Consider the following 22,507-nt stretch of genomic DNA (forward strand, 5'->3'; position numbering starts at 1 on the left):
AACTTGTAATTGGGGGTTGTTTGGTGTTCATAAAAATAAGCAGGTAGAATGAATGCGTCTTGGATTTGTCCTCTGGAATCCCTTGCTGTTGTTTGCACTATTGCAGTAATGCTTTAGGATGGAAGTAGGCTGTCTGCACTTGTCTGGTAGTTGGTAGTATCCTTCCTCTTGAAGGATTTACTGGGTTCATGAGGATGTGTTCCCATTTGTAGCTTCTTTTGTCCTTAGAGCTGATTGCAAGTGAGGCTGATGGATAAAGCTATGAGCCCAATCTAACATAAATGTCCAATCAATTATGTGCACTACTAGAGGCTTTTATGTTGGGTCTCTGGTTCTGCAGGATGCTTAAAGGAGTTTATTTCACTTGCTTTAAGTCAGCTGTGCTTGGGGGAGTTCATTTTAGTGGATGACTTTGTCTAACCTTGCAGCAGTTTTAGACCTCAATTTTTTGGCCTTGTTCATTTTGAACCTCTGTGAGGCACACATCAGCTCTCTCCCCACTCTGTCTATGCCTTCTCTCAGTCCTCCTTATTCTCCCTTCTGAGATCTGTAGGCCCAAGTGGCTCCATTAAATGCCTCTTTTGCTTTATTTTCCTGTAGTCTCTTCCTCTACCTTCCATGATGCTTCAAGCTGTAAGTGAGCATTCACCTCCAATTTCTCTAATCCTCTGCATGGTAACCTCCATGATTTACACTGATTTGTGAGATTCAGGCAGTGTGAACATAAATGATAAGTGGCATTTTCTGTAGAACTAACAGCCTCACTAGAGATATATATTAAAGCCTTCTCTAATTGTATGTGTTATATCCTAAGATTCTTCTCCTGCAGGTTGTAGTGCAGTAATAACCAAGTATAAGATGATGTAGTACTCGGAACCTGAACCTGGCTGAGCTTAGGATGCCTGATGGCTGAGGTTTAAACCATGATGTTGTTCTTGCTGTTCTGGCCAGTGAAGCAGCTGTGGAATGTTATATCAGTCTCAGGGGTCAATCATAGAGTATTACTTTCTTCATGGTAAAATATTGAACTGCCTCTTCCCTCCTCCCCAGCTGCCCCCCTTCCCTCACTCCCCCCAGATATTTGATCACTTGTTTGAATTCAAAGTAGTCAGGTCTGTCTCCCTTCATGGCAGGACCTTCTGCCCCTCCCAGAATCTATGGTGGGAGCTGACGCTGCCTGTTTGACCTGATGCATCCTCAAACACTGGGGAGGGACTGGCTTCCCTGCAGAGCAAATCCCAGAGACTGCTTTAACTTGCTGAGCTCTCGTTTTTAGATGTTTCAATACTTGTGTTGCCTGTGCTCTTGTCAGTGTTTACAAGCGGAATTGCTGTCCCCAAAGAAGTGCATTATATTAGGTTGTGTGCAATGCTGCGTCAGCCTGACATCTGGACTAGCTTGTCAGAGCTGGCTTGGGTATTTCTAGACAAAGCAATGTGCCCACAGGGTGTTTTTGGGTTCCCATAGGATTTTTTTTGTATGGAAGATAGACTAAGAAATGAGTGGCATCTGGCGAGGATAGCAAGTCCCTGCAGCGTGTCTTGGAGGTGAACTGCATCTTTCTCATGCTAGTCTATGCTGATTTTAAGAAGCATCTTGTTTACAGGGATCCTATGGTGCCTTTGTCTGAGTGCTCCAATGCATCTTGCAATGTAGAACAGATATATTAAAAAACATGTAGTGTGCTCTCTATGTTATTCAGGGATCCCTCGTGGGCCTGCCTCTCTCCCTTGCACTCTGGATCATCTCTGCTAGATTGTGCAGGAACAGAGTATTTACTGTCTGGAACACCAAAGGGGGTATCCAATAAAACAGTACATTAGGAATAGATGTGTATTTTGGTTCTAGTTTGTTCTTTTTTGCTTTATATACAAATGAATATACCTCTCCTCTATGAACTCTGCAATCCAACTGTGAAAATGTGTTTCTTTGTGCTTGGACAGAGTAACAGCTTTTTTTTCTAGTATTCTAACTGAGCTATCCCCAACCCCAAACAATTTCCAGAAGAAGGATTTTGTGTCATAAAAGACTTGCAACCCCAGATATATAGCTGTTTATTCCTCTGACAGTGGCATGAATGACAAATAACCTGTTCAAGTCTAGGGGTGTGATCTGTATGTAAAGCCTATAACATTCTGAAAGCACAAACCGCCTGGAGTCTTGCATTCTTAATTCAACATCTTTCTAGAAAAAGAATTGCCAAAGAGTAATTAAACACCATCTTTCTGGATTAATTTTCGTTAGCACAGAGGTAAGGCACTATACCTCCAGAGTTTTTCCTTTGCTGTTCACTGATTATGTCACAACCAATCTTTAATCGTTTACAGATGGAGCAATTATCTCTTCTGTTCTAGTGATCCTCTGCTCCTAAGGTCTTGCCAATTAGATACAGCCTTTAGCCATGTTCACTGATTTTTGTCTGAAGTGAGCCTTAACTTGTAAATATTGGGGGTTTTATTTTTTATTTAAAAAAATCACTGTCTACAGCAAAGTTTCTTCAAGAAAGTGACCCAGTGATTCTTGCGATCTCTGGGAATCTGGAATCTGGTGCAGACTGAATTTGAGCTCAGCTGATTTCCCTTCACACAGTGTTGATTCATACTTGTGGATTTATGGGCATTTCAACAAAAAGTGTCTGCAAATGTCTGAGCTTGAAGCCTTATACAAATCTTCAGAAAAGACTTTGTTTCCTTTTCTGACCCTTTTACTTTGCCTATATGGTGTTTTTGTAGAGATGCAGGTAGCTACATGCAATGGCAGCCCTTTGTGTTGACCATTAATTTATTCTAAGCTTAGATAAACTTGGAAACACTGAGACAATGTTTTCCTCTGGTCACACTAAAGAAGAGGGTGATGCTGCATTAGCTGGGAGTGCAGTGAGGCTGAGCCAGTAGCTGAGCAGCTGTGCTGTGATTTGTACTTACCATAGTTGTTTCTGCAATTGAACCAAAGCTGTTGATGAAAATGTTGCAGCTGACATTCACTGGTGGGCCTGCATGACAAATACAGATTGGAACAGTTTACTGTGTGCAGTTTACTGTGTGCTTATAAGACAAGATATTTCCACTATGTAGTGTTAAAACCTATTGTGGGAACAGGGTGACTGAGGGGCGAGTATGAGAATGCGATCTGGATGACCCAGCTTACTCGGTTCTGATGCCAATTTGACATCAAACGATGCTCTTGTTTCACCTCTGTTCCCTGGTTTGGGGTAGTGTTTATATATCTGTTCTGTGAGTTGTTTTGATGAAAAGGAATAGATCACAGCCAGGCAGGACAGCTTTCTAGCTATCTTGGCATTGCTGTATGTGTGGCAAGCTCACCTTGAACACAATAGCAATGTAACCCAGAAAAGAGATGAGAGGCTGTTGTCAGACCCTCTTATTTAGAGCTCTATACTTTTAAAATACTCACGTAAAGCATCTAAATGATCCTGAACTATGGCTATATGCTCCCTTCAGAGTTGGTACAGAAGCCTGTGTTGTAGGGATAAGGCTGGGTAAAGGCATAAGTACCCCATATGGTAATAGTGGTGTTCGCTAAGTCTCACAGCTGGATAGGAGGTGTCAGGGCTCTGCCAGTGGAAGTTCTCTGGCTGTCCTGTTTTGGAAGAAGGTACTCCCAGGCTTTGGACCATGCTTCTCCTGAGCTTTATTTTCTTTCAGACAGAAGCTTTGCTTAGCCTGCTCATATTGGGAAAGTTAAGGGGCTGCCAAAGGAGGGATGTGGAGGTTAAGGAATTAAAAGACTGTGGTTAGAGGGCATGGGGGTTAGTCTGTTCACGTGGTACTGGTGGCCGCAGGTATTGTTATGACTGGAAGTGGATCACAACATTGCCTGGTGAATCTGAGCTGAAAAGGTTGCATTTGCACTGCAGATGAAGCCAAGAGCTGCAGCTCAGCACAGCACAAGAAGCTGGAGAACGTTCTGGAAGCAGAGCCATGCAGGTGCCTGGTAAACCGGTGGCTTGCTCACATATAATGAGAAGATTTCTAGAGCCTTAGAGGGGAGAAGCAAAAGGGGTCTCTGCTGCCCAGTGTGCGGTGGGGAAAGGCAGCCCAGGCAGAGAGCAGAGGACACCCCCCCAGGAACCAAAGTTCCCCCTTTAATGCTGGGGGAATTAATCTCCTATTGCCCCTGTTACAGATGCTTCTGCGAAGATAACATCTATGGACGTAGCAAGTGTAGATATTTAGCTTATTTCCCCCATCCTTTCTGGAAACAGGGATGGTGTCTGCATTTCAAACAGCCTGATGGCTCAGCCTGGCTGGGAGAGTGATGCTTGACAGTTGTAAGGCCACATCTGCAGTCTGGCAGTTGCTGCAAGATAAAATATTGGAGGGGAGGAATGGCTTTAACGAGAGGTTTGTGCCTCTAATCAGTGCAAACTTCCTCCTGTGTGGAAATTAATGGAATTTCCTGATTACTAAGTAATGTTTGGAGCTTGGTTTGTTCCTCCTCATTTCCCTTTCTTTCTCTCCTGTTTTGGCCTCTTCTGAAACTTTGTGCCTGTCTTCTGCGGGAGTAGGACTGCAGCCATGTAACAGTGATGCTCTCTGTGGCTGGGATTTTCTTGGTGAGTCCCAGGCAATCCAAGCAGGCTTCTGTCTAACCAGCTCCCAGCCAACCATTTGCCAACTCAGCAGCAGCTCTGTTCAATCTGTGCAGCTCTTCCTTCAGACTTAAATGTAGGTATGGGCTAAAATATCAGATACAAATTGATGTCTTTTCTATCACTCCCTGCACCAACTTATCTTCTCAGAAAGGCTTATCCAGAATACTGAGCTGATCTCCTGGACAACTGCATGTGTTCATGGCTGACATGCATGGAGGATTTTGGCTGTCTTGCTCCTGATCTTGTGCTGATGTGAAGCTGAGCGTGGGATAGGGCTGGCCCAGTGCACATTGAAGAATGCTCTCCTTGGGCCACCTCTTGTTGAGGCACTGCACCCTTCCCATTGTGTCCAAGGGGACACAATGAGGATTCTGCAGGGTTTGGTTGGTGGTGTGAGGCTCTACAAACTTCCCTGCTTACCACTGAAGCATGCCAGCTCTGCAGTGGGATGCAGCTGTGAAGGAATGTAGTTTACCAGCAGTGGGGTTGAGAGTACAGCCTGGGTGAGGGGTCCGCTGTCCACCCCTACGGGATTTAGCCCTATCCCTGTCAGAGTTGCTGGCTTCCTCCTCCAAAGCAAAAGACCAAATGCTTCTTCCTTGTTCTCAGAATGTGAATCCACAGCTAGTCCAGACCCTGCAGCATTTAAGGAAAAACTGCAGTCTTTATGTTAATCTTCCCCTCCCCAAAAATCAATCTGATGCGGAACTTTGGTATTATTTTCATTTAGAACTAAGCCATTAAAATGCCCTTATGAGTTACTGCAGTTAATTGAAATGATGTGCTTTGAGAGCTACGACCCCAAGCTCTGTAAAACACCTCCTATGCTTCCTATATAAATTGGAGCCTGATTTATGTGTGGGAGGCTAAGCCAGCAAAACTGCCCTGTGGGGAAGGTGTGGTTCATTAAAATAAACCTGAAATTAAATTATCTCAAATAAAAATGCAATACAGCTGCTTCAGCAGGAAGATAATGTATACATTTCATTAAATATTAAAGTTTAATTTCTTCAGTGTGTGCATAATTTAGTGGTAGGCAGGTTTACAAGGTGGTGTTTTTTAACTCTTTGTGATTTTGGTTAAAACCAGCAGTGTTTGCTGTTGCCTTGTCGATTTCTAGGACATAAGAATTCCACCTGTATTTGGGCTTAAAGTCCCAGTATAGAGCTTGCTGTTTGCAGCTGCATAGCAGGTGTTGTTATTGGGATTAATAGGTCCTAGGAGTCTTATGTTAGCACTGCCTGTGACTCTCTGGGGAGGAGGATTTGGTGGTAGGAAATAAGTGAATGAAATGAGCACTGGAGAGTAGCTGAGAGGGGTCAGGTCCCACTTTATACCTTGGTGCGGTTCAAGGGCAAATAGTTCTGGACAAACGATCTCAGATAAAGAAAACAACAAAACCCCAGGGAATGGTGTGGGTTGTAAAGAGACCCTAAAGATCCTCTAGTTCCAAGCCCCACGCTATAGACAGGGACACCTTCCACTAGACCAGGTGGAAAAACCCACCCAAAAAAAGTCCCTAAGCCCAACCCTGTTAGAAATGATGTTTCAGGGAGCAAAAAGAGGTTCTGTTGCCTCTCCCGGGGTCTGTTTCTATGCTGCTTGGCTGCCAGTGAGTGTAGGGTGAACTGAGGAATCCAGATGCGAAACAGCTGTGGGTGCTAACTTATAACCCCTTTACTATAGGTATTGTGGTGGGTCAGAGCTGCCCCGGCATCTTACTGACTTCCTCTGGGAGACTCCTTTTGGCTTCAGTGGGTCTAAGGGAGGAGCATTGCCCACTATTAGAAGGTGCTGTGAGCAGTGACTGTAGGAGAAAAACTTCAGCTTTCCCCTTATCTGAGGTGTTCAGTGCCCTGCCAGTCACTGCTTGGTTTGGCAGGATCCCTGACCTCTGTATTGGAGATTTTCCTGCATGTAAAGTTGTTACAAGGTTGTTTCCATCCTGAGTAGAAGTCAGGTGCCTTACCAGACATCTAGAAAATCCATGTGCCAAATCCCTCATTAACACATCTATTTCCTATGAATTAAGATTGTTCATATTCCATATGCAGCTAAGGAGGCACTCATGAAGATTGCATGCGGTTTTCAGTCCTAAGTTGAAACAAAGTCACAAAGCAGGTTTTTATGCATACCTTTAAAATTTGGCCTGATCCTGGCATCATATCCTGAAGTTCGCCCCATCAACTTATCCAAGAAATCGGAAGGAGACATGGGTTTGGGGGCTGATCGTGCTGCTGCTTCAGCTTCTTTAGAGGCTGCCAGGCTGTGTGAGTAGAAAGAAAGAGGAGATTTTTAGTGCACATCCCATACCGGGGAGGGTTTGGGGTCCAGAAACAGAGCAGTCAGCATCTCATTCCTGCTGTGAGGCAAGATGGGTACCCATGTGAATTCCTAATGAAGCTGCTCTCTGCTAATTTGTTTGCCCAGCCCAAACATCTCTGAATACAGAATCCCAGCTGCCACCAAAGCAGTGGAGAGATGATGAGTGGAGAAAATCCTTTTGTGAGTTCAGGTATAGCTCCTTGGCATGCCGCTAAATTACAAATCTGAACTCTGGCACTGAGCTCCACAGGTAAAATGCACTCTGAGATTAGCCTTGGGCAGCAATTTCTGCTTAATTACATGGCAAATAGCAAGGAGCATATTTGGTATTCTGACAGCCTAATTTTCCCAAAAGCAGGTAGGATCAGAGCAATCTGGAATTCAAGGCTTAAATGAGTGTCATGTGACTGTATAGCTGCTGCAGAGCCTGTGGGTCTGTAGGGGATAGATGCGTTTTTGCTTCCCTCTTGCTGGCCAGTCTGGCATTTGCTATTGTTACCTGCAATGCAGGGATCTGAGTTCAATACAGCAACGTGGTCTCTGGACTGGGAGGTGTCTGGAGTGTGACCCTGAAATGTTATTCATGTTGGGTTGAGGGTGAAAGGAAATAAAATCTTCTGGGGACCTGTATGGCCTCTGGGGCAGAAGGAGTGAAATTACCAATTTATCTGCAGAAGATGAAAATCTGAGGCCGGCAATGTGCCTTCTGACTCCATGGGATTCCACAAGATCTACAGGGTGATGATTTGGGCTTAGGAAGTCTTGGTTGTTGCCATCCATGCAGGAATAAGTGGCCCCTGGTGCTAGGTGCTCATTCTCAACTTTGCAGAAAGATTTGATTTTCAAGATAGGAATAGACACTATTCAGCTCTTTCCTTATGGTTATATGGTTTCTACTCAAACAGATCCATTCCCAGGCTGAAAGTATAGTGTAAAATTGCCTAGATTAGCAAAATTAATGTACCTATAAGTGACATGCAATGTGCTTAGGGCAAGAGCTGTCTCTACTTGTGGGTTCAGGTGCCTGCTCATGGTTAAAGCCTACAGGCCTTGTTGCAATGCAAATGTGTGTTAGCCAGAGAAAGCTGCTCAGGAGGAAGTGAGGCTCATTGATTCACACTTTGCAACCCACCTCAATTCTTTTAAAGCACAAAGGCTGTGTGGGAATTGTGAGAAACCACTGTGGCAGTGCAGCTGAGGGGCCTAAGCATGTTTACAATGGGCACAAGATATTTAGCTACGTACGTTCTCACAAATGATGACACCACGGAGTCCTCTTACTGTATGAGGATGTCATCTTGAAGTTCTGTATTTCTTGTCTCAAGAGACTGCAGTAGTCAAACCTGCTGTCTTTCAGGAGAATAGTGCTAAGTACTGACACAAGATCTACCAGGAAGAATTTGGGGGTGGTTACTGTGCATGGCCTTAATGTGACCTTGCTCTCAAAAACCTGTTCATACAGTGCAAGCTTGAGCTGAGACAAATATCATCTATACAAGGCCTTGACAAGAGCATTTTAAGCCACTGAGTTCCTCAGGACTTTAGAAATGGGTGGGATTCAAATGCACTTGGGAACTATAATTTGAAAATCATGAGTCTGTAGTAACCTGTATTGCATTGACTCTCTTCTTCAGCATTAGCAGTGATGGCTTGCCAAGCCTTGGTTTTCAATCCTGCAAACTCACAACTGCAGTCTGGCTGCTTTTGCAAGCTGCAGCTGCATTGAGGTTCTTTGATTACTAGACTTTTAATTTCTGCAATAGGAAGGGAGATAAATTCCAGATCTCTTCCAGTGAGAATGTAGAACTAAGATTTCATTCACACTTTATATGCTCACAATCCAGTCCCACACTGGACCTGACTGATGCACACTCATGCTTGGAGGTGATCTGACATGGTGTGAATGTAGCTTTTACTGTAGCAGTGTGCCATTTCTTTTCTTGTCCCCATCTCTTCTCTAAGAAGCTATGCAAAGCCAAACCAGTGCGTTTCAGGTGCAAATGGGGTTGTGGAATAGGTGATGTGGTTTAATTATTTTTTTCTCTTGGAAGGAAAACAACAGGGTGCAATTGATTTGGAAACTCAGAAGAAGAAAGCTGGGGGTGGGAGGACAATCAATACTAGGCTTGACTGCTGCATTCCAATAGTGTCTGCACGGCAATGAGTAGAGAGAAAAGTTTTCAATTAAGCAGCAAATGACTTGGTAACCAGACTCCTGCCACTTCAGCAGCAAGATGCCAGATAGTGCAATACACTGATTTCTTATTAACTGTAGACTGGAGGAAGTATATGGAAGTGGAAAAGTGAGGGTGAAAGAGGCAGTACAAATCTAATAAGCATTAAGTGCAACAAGATAATTAGAAACTGCAATTTCCTTGGCATTCATTTTGAAAGTAAAAATTCGTACTCATCCTTCCTGTAAATTCAGTGTTTAAGGCTGTGCTGAATAGGTTCGCTCCAGTCCTGATGAGTCTGTTGATGTTTCTTGGGTGTCATTTTCTGATTCTTTCTGCACTGAAGTTGTAAGTGAACTAATTTCATGGGCTCAGTTCCTATGTGAAAGTATATATTTGGATAAATGAATCCCATAAACATCTGAGAGAGGACCACCCTCTAACAGCCCCACTACTTTCTGCATATTCACACCCATCCCTTGAACAGTTTCTGTGAGCACCTTTGGGAATATGCTGCAACTGTCAGATGTGGTTTCCTCTCACCTGGTACTTGTTTTAGAAGCTCTGGCTGCTGTGTGTTTTTATGTATGACCTAAGAATGATGATTTCAGAGTTTCTCCCAGTTTCTATTTAGTTTTCTTAAAACCAGCTGTGAACTTCCCCCCTAGGTTTAACAAGAAAAGGCAAGAAAGCAGGGGATGAGGGCATAGCAGCACCTTTCCAGCAGCAGGCAGATGTACCTACTCTCTAGCTCAGAAGAGTAGGAAATGCTACAGGGAGGCTGTCCCCCACTATGCTTCGGGGGGACAGATTGCACCTAACACAAGTCTGAAACGTTCACTCTGGCTGTGACAACTGAGCTTTGCTATAGCAGTTTAGCTCAGGCAGCACCCAGAAAAGCTATCGGCTACTGCTCACTTACAGCAGGTCAAGACAGACCTGAATGTGCTGCCTTGGGAGGTTTCTGGGATTTTCTATATCCTTTAGTTCTTACAGAAGCACCTTTGAACTTCCCATAGGAGTGTTCATCTCCTGGCCCAGCAGAGACAAGGGAAATTACCAAGTGATTTGAAAACTATTTGCAATAGGAGAGAACTGGAACTTTAGGGTGAGTTGTGCTTTTCAGAGAGAAAATTTGTTCTCTGAATAAGCAAAAAAAGGCAAAACATGTAACAAAACCACTGAGGATGTAGTTTGCATTGATGCAAGAGTGTTGTCTGAGCCAAGAGCCTCTTGGTGCATTTTAATAGCAGCCACACAGCGGCTTATCTTATTTATGCTGGTGTAATCCCCAGTGGATCTGGCAGAGAAAGTGCTATCAGGCAATCATCACAGCAACAACAATGGGAAGAATCTCTTCAAAGGGTCGATGAACTATCATAATCTTCTGTGGTATTAATGCTGGCACGAAGGCAGGCACCACTGAGCCTCCAGGAGGTCCAGCCCACTAGCAGGCATGTGAATGTGAACGCTAGTGGAGATGAACACCCCAGCTACTCAGAACTGCTTTCCTTAAAATGGAGAAGTCAAGCTTTGCAGGGCATTTATTACTGGTTTCTCCCACCTTATAGCGGCACTGTTTTTTTGTGCTTCAGCTAAACAGACATGTTATTCTTATTACAAGTTGTTTGGTTTAGAAAGTAGCTTTTCTGCAGTATGGACATGTCTGTTTGCTGGGTTCCCAGCTGGCTGTTTGCATCTCCTTCCCCTATTTGTATGGCTCCTGTGCAACGTTTTCATGCCTCTTTTTTTGCTGTGCCCATGGTTGTCCATCTACTTAATCAAACATCACAAACTGCCCTGTTTTGGTGGAATGCTGATACTGAGACATACTAATTTTTCTTTCTTTTCAAAGAGGAATGATGAAGGAATTTAATTAGCACAGGGCCTCTATTCCCCTGTCAAATAATTGAAATTGCTAATCATTAATTCTGAGGGTGAAAAATAATGTCTGGCAGCAGAAGCACAAACTGTTGGAAAACAAGTGTTTGCAGAGGAACTGCCTCTCTGCAAAGTGTGGAAGGCTCAGGTCCCTGTGAAGGTAAACTGGTGCAGCATCAGTGCCTTGAGAACAGCACTGGGTTATTCCTGTGCTTAGGTTCTTTGTATGTTGGGAAATAGATACCTGATTGTTTTAGCCTGGTTCGGTGCTGCTCAGCAAAGGTTTCTGGGGTGGTTTGTTTATTTTTGAAACACAATTCAAGCCAAAAAGCTTGGCAGGAATGTGTTGGGAGTAGCATTCTTCAAATGTGATGTTTTCTGTAAGTAGGTATCCCAGGGGAGAGGATTAGCCATCAGGCCTTTGAGGCAGGCTGAGGAGACAGGTATAACTGTTTCTCCCATCAGTCAGGCTAGAGCAGCATGAGATCTTGGGGACACAAGAGAATTAATCAACTTGGAGTCTGCTGGAGTCACTAAAACTGAGAGGTTTTAGTGTAGTCACAAAGAGAACGTCAAATGGTTGGGTATAGAAAGGCATTGTGCTGTCCATGACTGAGTGTTAACCATGATAACTCTCCACTCTTGCTGATCATCTCCCTGGTTGTTGAGGTGGTACCTCTTGGGTAAGGAACCCCCTGAGTAGGGAATGGAGTTCAGCAGAACCCACTCTGCATTCGGCTGCTGCTGATGCTGCCTGTCTCCATCTTGTCCTCAGCAGGCAGAAAGAGGGAGGAGGGACAGATGAGAGATTTTTCCAAGGGAAAGGGGCAGCTCCAAACTCTGTACACAGGCTGTTATTTCTGACTGCACATTGTGTTATCTGGAGGGAAATGCTGTCAGGCTCTGGCCTGGGAAGGCTTGGCAGAGACTGCTTGCAGACTTTTTTTAAATGATTAGATTTACTATCAAAATTAATAGCACAATCAATATTGATACACAATTTAATTAAAAAGGATGAAACTCATTGTCTGTTTCTCTGTCACATCTGAATTCCCGTCTTACAGTGGTAGAGGTGGACAGGATAAAGAGTGGAGGTGTATGGGGAGAAGAAAGCCCTGATACTTTATTTTTGGTCTGTCATGGTGCAGAGTAGGAGCTCTGAATGTTAAAGATGTGCTGGTTGCACAGAACTGATTGCAATCCATGTGGTCATGCTCAACTGCTGGTAATTACTGTCCCTGCAGTGTGGTTATGGGGTGTGCTACAGGGGTGGATTTGCAGAACTTATTCTCAAAGGTGGGGAGGAAATTTGGATTTGGTTGTTTTCTTAATTCGTCTGAGATCTTATGCAGCAAGGCATGGAGCAGAGCTGGGTGTTGGGATAGGATAGGAAAATAATCATGTACAGTGAGATTGGTGAAATATGGACTCTGAGAACCTGCGAGAAAGCGATCTTGCTCTGAGAAAGAAATGGGCAATAAGCTGTGATTTATCTCTGTTCATGGCGGGAGCAGAGGGATGGGAAAGAAAAAGTAGGCTTGTTAATGTTGCTGTCTCTGTCCTGGCTGGTTGTGCTCTGTTGCTGTGAGCTGCTTAAACCAATTCTAGCTTTTGCACCAGAAGTAACTGCATTGCAGAGGTGGCAGAATGTAATCAGTTAAATTTTTAACCCAAAGGATCCTGAAACACTCTGACATCCTGCACAACATGTTACTGCTTGTCCCTGTGGCTGTACAAGAGGAGAGGAGCTGGGAGGTGCTTTTCCATGAGCCTTGGGGAATTAACCCTCTGTGTTTATTCCCATCCAGAGAAAGCTTCAACAACTTCACTGGAGTGAGGGGAAAAAACTTCAGACTGCAGCATTCTGGCGTCTGTGTTCCACTGTCACGTTCCTGCAGCCCATGGCTCCTATGCCATATGGCAAAACACCCTGTCCAGAACTATAAAACATCCCAATTACACTGATTAACTCTATGGAAAGACACCAGCACTTGGAACAATTGTTGATGCTGCCTGAACAGAGCAATAAGAAAATAATAAATGACTAGAGAGCTGGGGGGGGGGGGGGGAGAAATCTGCCCATTTTGGATAGCTGAGATGGGAAGAGCACAGGGAGACCAACAGATTGCATGGGAATAGTGCTCAGTTGCTTGCAAGATCCCTGCTTTTACAGGGACTGCTGTTCAAAACTCTCTTATGGTGCATGGTCACTCTTGCTTATTGCATACTTAAAAAGAAGTGTGTGTTAACCCTCTTTTTGAGTGGCAGGCATTCTCTAGCAGCATTCCTAACTAATCCCTCTTCCAGAAGCATCTACAGCTCTTGGAGCACAAGTCGTGACTTTCTGGAGAGGTATGATCCTCAGTCACTGAGACAGGTTTGAAAACTTAACTTGAACATTAGAGAAGCAAAAGTCAATGCTCAGGTTTTAATCACTTTGAAATATACCCAGCAAACACCAGTGTTGACTCTTATGTGTGCATATACTGAAGGGTTTAAAAAGAAAAAAGTTATAAATACATTTTTTATTGGAAAAAACAAAGGAGAAAAAAAATCCCTACAAAGACAAAGGCGTGTGTCTAGCGTCACACATGCTGAATATTCCCTTTAAAGTCAAGGGGTCTAATCAGATATTTAAAGTTGTGTATAAACAGCCTTACTGACTGCAGTAAACAAAGGGAGGGGGAAATCTCTTTACAAGATGGGGATTCTTATTCATTATATCTTCACTGATGTGCTCTTGATTTAGTGTTTGGACAAAGAGCTGCGGTGGGAACCTCAACTGACATCAGGAGGCTTTTAGATCACAGACCAGACAAGTGTCAGAACTATGAGAGATCATGGATCCTTTCCTACCTATAGCTCTGCAGTTGCACTATCAGTTGCGTTTTCATCAGCTTAAATAACTTGCTGCAGCAGCTCTTAGAAATTAGTTTTTAGTTTAAGGATTTATGCTGCTTGTTAAGATTGGCTATGAATATTGTAACCGCTTCTTTCTTTCTTGATAAATCAGAGGTAGTAGGAATAGAATTCTGAGAGCTAGAACATGCAGTGCAGCATGGTTGTGGGGTTTATTTTATGAAACTTTTTGCTGCAGATCCTGTGAAAGGTGTTCTGAGTTAACATGCGCTATCTGCCTACAAAATCGTGGGTCCCACAGTAAAACTGGGGCTCTCCATGTGCATTTTGTGCTGTGTAAAATGATATTTTCTGATGGAATTGTTATCATTGCAACGCAAATGCGCTACTGGAGATGAATGTTCCCTCTGTGCGCCTGATTCCGGGTGTAATTTATCAGTTTATTCATGAACTATAATGAAATGGCTAAACTCTAGCTCCCCTGCCCGGGATGACTTTTCTCTGTCCCACCCCAGCTGCTCTCTGACTTTAATTTCTTCAGCTCCCTGACAAAAAAACCTATTTCTTCAACCCTGTCAGTGCTGCAGGGCCCATGTTGGTGCGGGAGAGTAGATTGTTTGATGAAACTTGCTCTTTGTCAGCCATGCCGCTGGGAGATGATTTCTAAGCCCATAGCTCCATGTCAGGGTGTGATGGATGGGGCTGGAAGCTGGAGGATGCTTGCAATTCTCATGTACGTGGGATGGCATTAGAGGTGGGATGCATGCATTTTGGTCTGTAAATCAGATCTTGGGAGCTCTGGTGAGGGGAAATTTCTGTGTGTGGATATGCCAGGGACTATTGCCCTGCTCAGGAGTGCTTCCTGAGATTGAAAACACTGAGAGTGAGCAAAGCGATAACACTGTAAAGATACCTCATGAAAAAGTCACCTTTTTTGTCCACAGCCTTTGTGGTTTTTACAAGACAAGAATAGGCTGCCTCACCTGGAGATTCAGAGCATTGAATCCCTAATCCCAACTGTGCTAATACATGTGGTGCGCAGATCCTGCTAGAATGGGGGACTTGGCCCATCTTGCATAGGGGTTTTTTGGCACCAACAAGAACATTTGGAGCTAAGGATATTTTTAAAGGACGCTGATAACAGCTGACCCTCATGCTTTTCAGGTTTTGTATCTACCCCATTAGAATGGGGAAGAGGATTTTTTGCTTGGAGCTTTGTACAAAGCATCTTCTTACTTGCATCATCTAAAATATGGGGGAAAATACAAAGAAAATGGAGTAAAAGCGAGAAGTCACGAATTCTGTTGTATTTTCTGCATGATTCCTGGCTCAGCTCCATCTTGCTGCTGAACCAGGCGCGTGCGATAATGGCCCTACCCACCGTCAGTCCCACTTCTGTTGCTGTTGGTTTTGATTTTGTTATTGATTTGTGTGTTTGCTCCAGCCCTGCTGGGGAGTAGGATCTGCATGCTGGGCGGGTGGCTGCAGGGACAGGCATCGCTTGCAGGGCAGGCTTGTGAGGGGAGCTGCTGTCGGCAGCTTTCAGCTGAAGGCAGTGTGTGCGATGATTGATTGCACTGCAAGCCCTGCCATTCCATGCATGCGACACTCTTTGTCTTGGCAACCTTTTGGTAGTGTTTTCCCTCCTCACCCACCCTGCAATGAGGCACTGATGAAAACAAGAGAGCTCCCTGGCTGTCTGCTGAGGCATTTGGGTGTTCTGTCTTTTTTTTGCCTTCTATTTTTTAACTCAGCAGGCTGTGAGCCACAGTGGAAAGATGAAGAAGGAGAAATCAAAAAGAAAGCAGGTGCAATAATGTGTTCTTTTCTTTCCTCCTCCTCCTCAAAATCCAAATTTCATGGGGTTTAGTAAATTCAGATTTCTCCTGTTTTTCTCGGCTGGCTCTTAGATCCAGCAGAGATGTATTTACAGGATGCCAACTGTGTCTATGTACCAGCCAGATGTGATGCAGTCCCCAAATCAGCAGCTTACTGTGGTGCATTATATGGATGAAATAATTGCCCTCATAATGGGGACCGCTCAGTGTGTGTAAACCATGGGTGCATATTGTCTCCATCTATTTCTGTTCTCTGCAGGCCCTCTCTGAGCTTTGGCCTTACTGAGGGAACAAAAGCTATATTTTGGTTTTTTGAGTTTCTGTGCATCAGTCTCTTGAAGCATCAGAGATTTAGGAGTAGCTTGGAGGTGTGTATCTGATCTATAGCACCAGTGGGATCAAAGCATGCAGACCACCAGGACCAGATTGGCTAGAGTGCATCAGCAGTTTCCCAAGAGATTAAGGAAGACACATAACTGTGAATAAACCATTCATCTTAGCTAAGAAATAGCAATGCAAACCACCTCCCATCCAGGAAAATAGTTTCTGTTGTCTGACTTCACAAACGCAAACATAAATTTTTCAGATAATTTGGGGCAAGGGTGAGAAACAGAGGAGGTGCTGGGTTTGGTTTTTTAATTCTCTGTCTAAGGGGAACTGACCTGCTGAAGGAGCCATATTTTATGCTGAGTGCAATGTAAAAGTTGCTCTTTTCTGGGCTGTGCAAGTAGGTCTAGAAGTCAGCAGCCAGACAGTCTGGTGTTGAGTTGTCTGGTCATGGCTAACAATCCTTCCAGTGTCTTGCACTGAAGCAGCAGCAGCAGCAATTCCTGCTTCTCTCGCTCCTTCTTTTTTGCTTCATTTATTCCAATTCTTATTTTTCTCCAAACTGAAATGATCACAAGTGCTTGGAATGACTTTCAATCAATAAATTGAATCCAGTGATGGTGGGGAGGGTGTGCTGGAACGACACTGGAAGCATGTGAAAGAGTATGATGAGCCATTTTTACTGAAGGGTGTGAGGTGCACAGGTGTAACCATCCTTCATAATGATAGAAATCATTCTGCTTTTGCTGACAGATAAAGGTCAATAGAAAGTATGCAAGGTAATGATAGTAAAAGGGTAATTTACTGGAAATAGTGAAACCCTCATTTAATGTGCCTCAATAGTGAGAGCTGATACAGGCAAATAAAACAGATAGAAGTCAAAATGCATTATCAGCCTATGTGTCGTCTTAATACTTGTAGTCACTTTAGGATTCCTGGAAAAGCTCCAGGTTATAGAAAATGAGCAAGTGAAACACAGTGAATAGATTTTAGGTGATTTGACATATTTAAATGTTGTGGGTTTGATTTGGATGTTGTCCTTTTTAAGGTATGATTTTTATTTTATTTTATTTTTATTTTATTTTATTTATTTTATTTTATTTTTAAACCCTTGTCTTTCATCAGTACCTATATAGCAATTATAATCATTAGGTGATCTAACATCTTGTTCTCAGCACTGAAATTTGGAGAGCCCTTTTAACCTGCATGCTAGGATGAAATGAGAATAGACTTCTCTGCTGGTTTTCCATCACAGATGAATGATCACTGGTTGGTGCTGAGATAATAAAATAATTTAATCTTAGGCATTGATTAACATCTTAATTCAGGTGTTGGGATCCTTCTCTATCCAAGTCAACTCACAAGGATTTGGTAAGATGAACTTCATAAGCCACCGAGGGAAAGTGTTTGCCCAAGACCAGGGGAACTCTAGTGTGCTAGATTTTAGATTTTTAGACTTGTTGCTTACAAGTGCTTTCCTTTTTCACTTGAATATCTTAGTAGTAGAATGAACTTCTTAGACTTTAGATTGTGCTATTAAATCTGAGGCACTTAAAACAGTCAGTGGGCCCTTTGCTGCTGACTTGCTTCATACATCAGGGTGTCCAACACCTCTTTCCTGGGAGAAGAGGAATGAGGGGGAGCAAAGTTTTCCTGCTCAAGTTCTTGTTCTTGAAGGAAGTCTCTGTAGATAATTCATATGATTACATGATAATTCATATACCCTTACAGATAAGGGTAGGACCCTGCTATTCCCTCTGCATATTGTTCTCTTTCCAGAAGCAGCTCCCTTCAGGTATTTGAACAGTAAATACATGTTCTGCCAGTGAGACTTGCTGCAGTATAAGCTAATGTTCAGTGGGAATCAAGGTGGAAAGCCAGTCTATATTACCTAAAATCTGCCCAGCACCACTGCCTTGGAAACAAAGAGTATTTTAGTAGTGCATATGAGAAATGGCATAGTTATTTGTAATGTTTTTAAACAAGGTGATTATCTATGGGTTTCCTGCTCCTTGTACTCAGGGTAAGGAGGGGAAATGTTTTTTGCCTAAACATTTCTGGAGCCTTTCTTTTGTTCGGATCTATCTAAGTTACATGTCTGGAGGCAAGCAGCGGTTTAGAAAGGAGGGTTAAGATTAGACTGTGTTAGAAAATGTCTTGCATATTTTATATTGCTTTGTTTTAATTGCCTTACATGCAAATGACTTGTTTATGAAGGGATGGAAGTGTGTATCAAAGTCCCTGCAGAAGGCAGGATCCCAAACATTTTGTGCTTCTACTGGGATGACACAAAATTAATTTTTCTTTGTGGAATGATTTAATGATGATTTTTAGGTAGAATTGTCTACTTCATTGTGTTATCAAACCTTGAATATGGAACCCTTTTATCAGGGTCTCTAATGGGGCTATTACAGGTTGCAGACCAAAGAAGCTGAAGAGTGTCCTTATAGCTATTTAGTCTGAGCCTTTGCTATTTTGTGGAGGAGCTGACAGACTCAGCAGGGGCACAACAGGTCAAAAGGCACAACTTGCAGTAGCTTTTAGTTCCTGTGAGGAAAAAATTCTTTAACTGTGGAGAATACCTGCTACTTTGCTTAGCTTCTGGCTCTGAATGTCTCTTATTAGTGCTTTGTTCACAGGTACCTCTAATATTATCTAACACTGCAGGCTATAGCAGAAAGTTTAGAGATAGCACGCACTTTACCCCTTTTTCTTCCTCTGTCTTTTATTTGCAAGGGGCTGAAATCAGCAGCTTTCCAATCACCTGCTTGTCAAATCTCTTTATGGAAAGACAGACACTTTTCCCTAAAAGTTAAGGTGGCATATTCACAATGTCATCTTATTGTTTTAAAAACAGGAATCAAGTAACCCTGTTACTGACAGGAGGGAATATGAAAATGCCAGTCAGAGCATTCCAATAAGGTCTGAGGCTGGCAGCAACTTCAAGCTTCTGAGTCACTTGGAGCAGTAGCCTTGAATCACTACTCCTAGCTGACAGATTGCTGTTCAGGAGGGGCCAACTCTGATCTTGATTTGGTGAAGGTCATGCTGCTGATTCCCGATATACAGGAGTGCAATTAGGACAAGAACCAGACCCAAACAAATTCAAAGCCTCACAGGACAGTCTTCACTTGGGTAAGATTCCAGGTCTAGGCTATCTTTTATCTCCTAACTTGTACAAGGTGTATTCCTACCCCAAGGCTTATGCAGTGGTGCTTCTGGACCGCTACAGCTGTTAAAATGTGATGGTACAACAGAAAGCCCAGGCAAGATCATCACAGGGTAGGGATAGCTTTTGTTTCTGCATGAAGGAATTCTCAACTGAAACAGGATATGAACATGCAGTGTATGTAGTTAGACTTTGAGAAAATGTTTGTATGTCTCCACAGATAGAAGCAGGATATCTGGAAGTCCCTGTGTAAATAATACACAAGCTATTTTTATTCTCAAGAAAGCCTTTTGCCTTACATAGATATGTGTCAGCAATGGTTGGTCAAGCAGCCTGTCAGAAGACTCTTCATCTCCCACCCAAACCCAGTTTGCATCCTGCCTCTATTCAGGGTCTTAGTAAATGTCTTAGTCACAGCTAAGTGACTGCAGTCTGAGAAAGCAGGTAGCAAAATGGGAAATGCTCTTCCATAAATAAAGGTGTGTCAGAATGAGCCTCTTGGTGCAAATGCCTTCTAAAACACACCAACAGTAACAAACAGATATATTGGTAATGCCATAACGTTTGCATTCGCAGACCAAATGTTACTGTTTCCCATAGGGTCTTGTTTTATAAAAGCCTGGTGAAGGACATCTTTTTTTAAAGCAGCAGATCTGGTCTTATTTCCTATATTAGCTGTACCTAATTTTCTGTTGGGACTTTGAGTTTTCCTTTATTTTTGTGGTGTACGTGCTAAAATGCAATGGATCCTCTTTCCCTAATATTTTTGACAGGCTGACAATAGTGTGATACACACCATAATTTAAAGCAATGTAGGCTTTTATTGTGGATTATTGGATTATCGGCTTGTGTGATTATTTTTTCTTTTAAGTGTTATATGATTGAGTGCAGGAGGAATTGGCACACTAAATTTATGAATGACTGTTAATGAATAAACTTCTCTTACTGAAACTGAAATAGCAAAGCTATTCCTGGACCAGAAAGGCTGGTAGATTTTTTGGCCTGTTATAAACTATAAACTGAACACATAACACAAAGTGGGAGTAAAAAGGAAAACATTGCTTAGTCAGTTCTGATCAGGAATTACTGCTTTGGCTTTTATGGTTGTTTTCCCTTTTTTTTTTTTTTTTTTTTTTTTTTTTTTTTTTTTTTTTTCCCTTGTTTGGAAACAATTGAATTAAAGCATCTTCAAATTTTCTTAATATGAGGAAAATTATCCTTCCAGAAATAGCTTTTGTATGCAATGTAACATAATTGTATATAGCACATATATGTATAGGTATACAGTTTGTAACAGTATAAATATCAACATTGGAACCTGAAGTGACTGGTTTACCAAGATTTTGAATGCCCAGGATTTTAATTGGTGTGCTGAGAATCTGTAAGTGCTCACATGTGTTGTGGTGCATAAGCGTGCATCATAGAACAGGATCAGCAAGAAAAGTGTCAATCAATTTCCCTTGTTAAGGCAGTTCAGAGGAAAGCCAGACAGATTCTTTAGTGCCAGGGCCATAGGAAACTCAAGCATGGAAATGCTCTTTATTTTCATTATTTTCCTTTTACCTTCTAGCTTATTTATTGACAACATTCCAGAGCATTTGTTTGTTTAATCTTGTTAATCTCTCTGCTTCAGCATTCTTTAACTAAGGAGTTTAATGCACATACATATGCTTCTTAGTAGTCCACTCCATTGTATTGTGCAGTGCTGCTATACAGTTGTGGCTGACTAAAATGGGAAAGGATGGCTCTAAACTATTGGGTGTTGTGCATTGTTTTTCAGATACTGGTGACTTTAGCAATTTCTAGAACTTCTTTCTTGGTTTACCTAACAGATAAACATCTAAATGCTTTGAATTTATGTCACAATCTTGCTGTCTTTGATTTTTCTGTAGAATTACACAAAAAGTAGGGATATCTTAATTTTTATGCCTGAAAAGACTTTGGTGTTCAAAAGGAAAGAGACTGCTAGCTTGAAAAGTCTGACCAGTATCAGCAGATATGCTGCTATGTTTCATAAAATAGTAAGCATTGTATCAGTGATGCTGGTGTAAATAATGTTTGTTCTTTCACATTAGGATACGAGACTTTGATAAAATACAGAAATGCAGAAATAAGAGCCGCCATGACACTGAAATAAGTCAAAGACTGAGCAAGTTCAGGTCATGAAAGAAGGTTTTTTTTCAGTTGCATGTATCTGGCATCTAACACTTGCTACGGCAGGCTCCATTATTCATGCAAAGACAGAAGAGCTTCTAACTTCCAGTAGTGAGGTGTTTTTTATTTTTTTGCCCATTCAATAAAAGCAGTGCAGGGAGAAATGGACCAGAAACATTCTTTAAGGATAAACCTCTTCCTCTTCTACCTTAGACTTAATGGGAAACTGAACATATGTAAAGCAGAATCAATGTACAGCTAGGTGATTGATAATGGATATAATTGCAAAAAGCTCCCCACATCCCCTTTGGCTTTCATTTAGATTCTGTAAGGAAAAGATGTTGAAAACAGCATGAAAGAAAAAAGTTGAGAAGAAAGAATTTCCTTGCTTAATGTGACTTTCAGCATAGCAAGCTGAGGAGAGAGGGTGAGCCCTCTTTGAAAAGGAGTGCCTCAAGTGAACATACCTAAGCAGTGAAAGAATCCTACGGAACTCACCTTAACCTGCAACCTGAGGATGGGGAGGGGGCGAAGTGGGAATATTTACCCGGGTAAATTCAAGTGCAGCATTTCCAGCCACCACTAGCTGTCACTTTGCAACCAGCCGGGGTCGGTGTTTTCAGCACTGCGGTTAGAGAGATTGCGGTGCTAATTAAACGGAGTAACTCCCAAAGCCGTGGAAAGTCCCGAGCCCGGGGCTGTGCGATAGACAGCCTCGAGGAACCGAGGGGAGGTGAAAAGGTCCCTCAAGAAAGGCAGATAAGCCGCTGTCCTAAGGCTGAGGCTCTCTCTAGCGGCTATGCCCCGAGCTCGAGGTGGACAGGCAGTCCAGCGCGGCGGCGCCCGGTGCGAGCAAACTGCTCCCGTAAAGCCGAGCCTTACCTGAAGAAAACGATAGTCTCCCACACGTAGACTCCGAGCGCGTTGACGTTGCACATTTTTCCAGCTCTCGCTGTGGTTTGTTTTGTACTCCGTGAGGGGTGGGCCGGTGGGGTTGGCCAATAAAGTAACCCGGCACTTGAGAGAATTGGTAGGGGAAGCGAGCCACCCCTCCCGAGGCAGGCTGGGCCAGGGGAAGGCCGAGGGCTCCGCTCAGCACCTTGGGCAGTATCAGGGGAGGGCAGCTGCGATCAGAACCCTGGACAGCGTCTGGCGGGCGGCTCCG

The 22,507-nt window shown here is 43.0% G+C and overlaps 1 protein-coding gene across 2 annotated transcripts in view; it reads right to left on the reverse strand.

Annotated features, from left to right (window-relative positions):
* GLRA1 (glycine receptor alpha 1) overlaps positions 1-22,280 on the reverse strand; it is a gene marked incomplete at both ends in the record, with an annotated part of 36,527 nt that extends 14,247 nt beyond the window's left edge. For both annotated transcript variants that reach the window (XM_080626888.1, XM_080626887.1), the window contains 3 exons: positions 2,925-2,992; positions 6,751-6,881; positions 22,225-22,280. In XM_080626888.1, coding sequence (XP_080483014.1) covers positions 2,925-2,992; positions 6,751-6,881; positions 22,225-22,280 — 255 coding nt within the window. The remainder of the gene's footprint in view (positions 1-2,924; positions 2,993-6,750; positions 6,882-22,224) is intronic.
* Between the last annotated feature and the right edge of the window lie 227 nt (positions 22,281-22,507).

The sequence above is a fragment of the Psittacula echo genome, assembly GCF_963264785.1.
Source record: "Psittacula echo genome assembly, chromosome: 11".
Lineage (NCBI taxonomy): Eukaryota > Metazoa > Chordata > Aves > Psittaciformes > Psittacidae > Psittacula > Psittacula echo.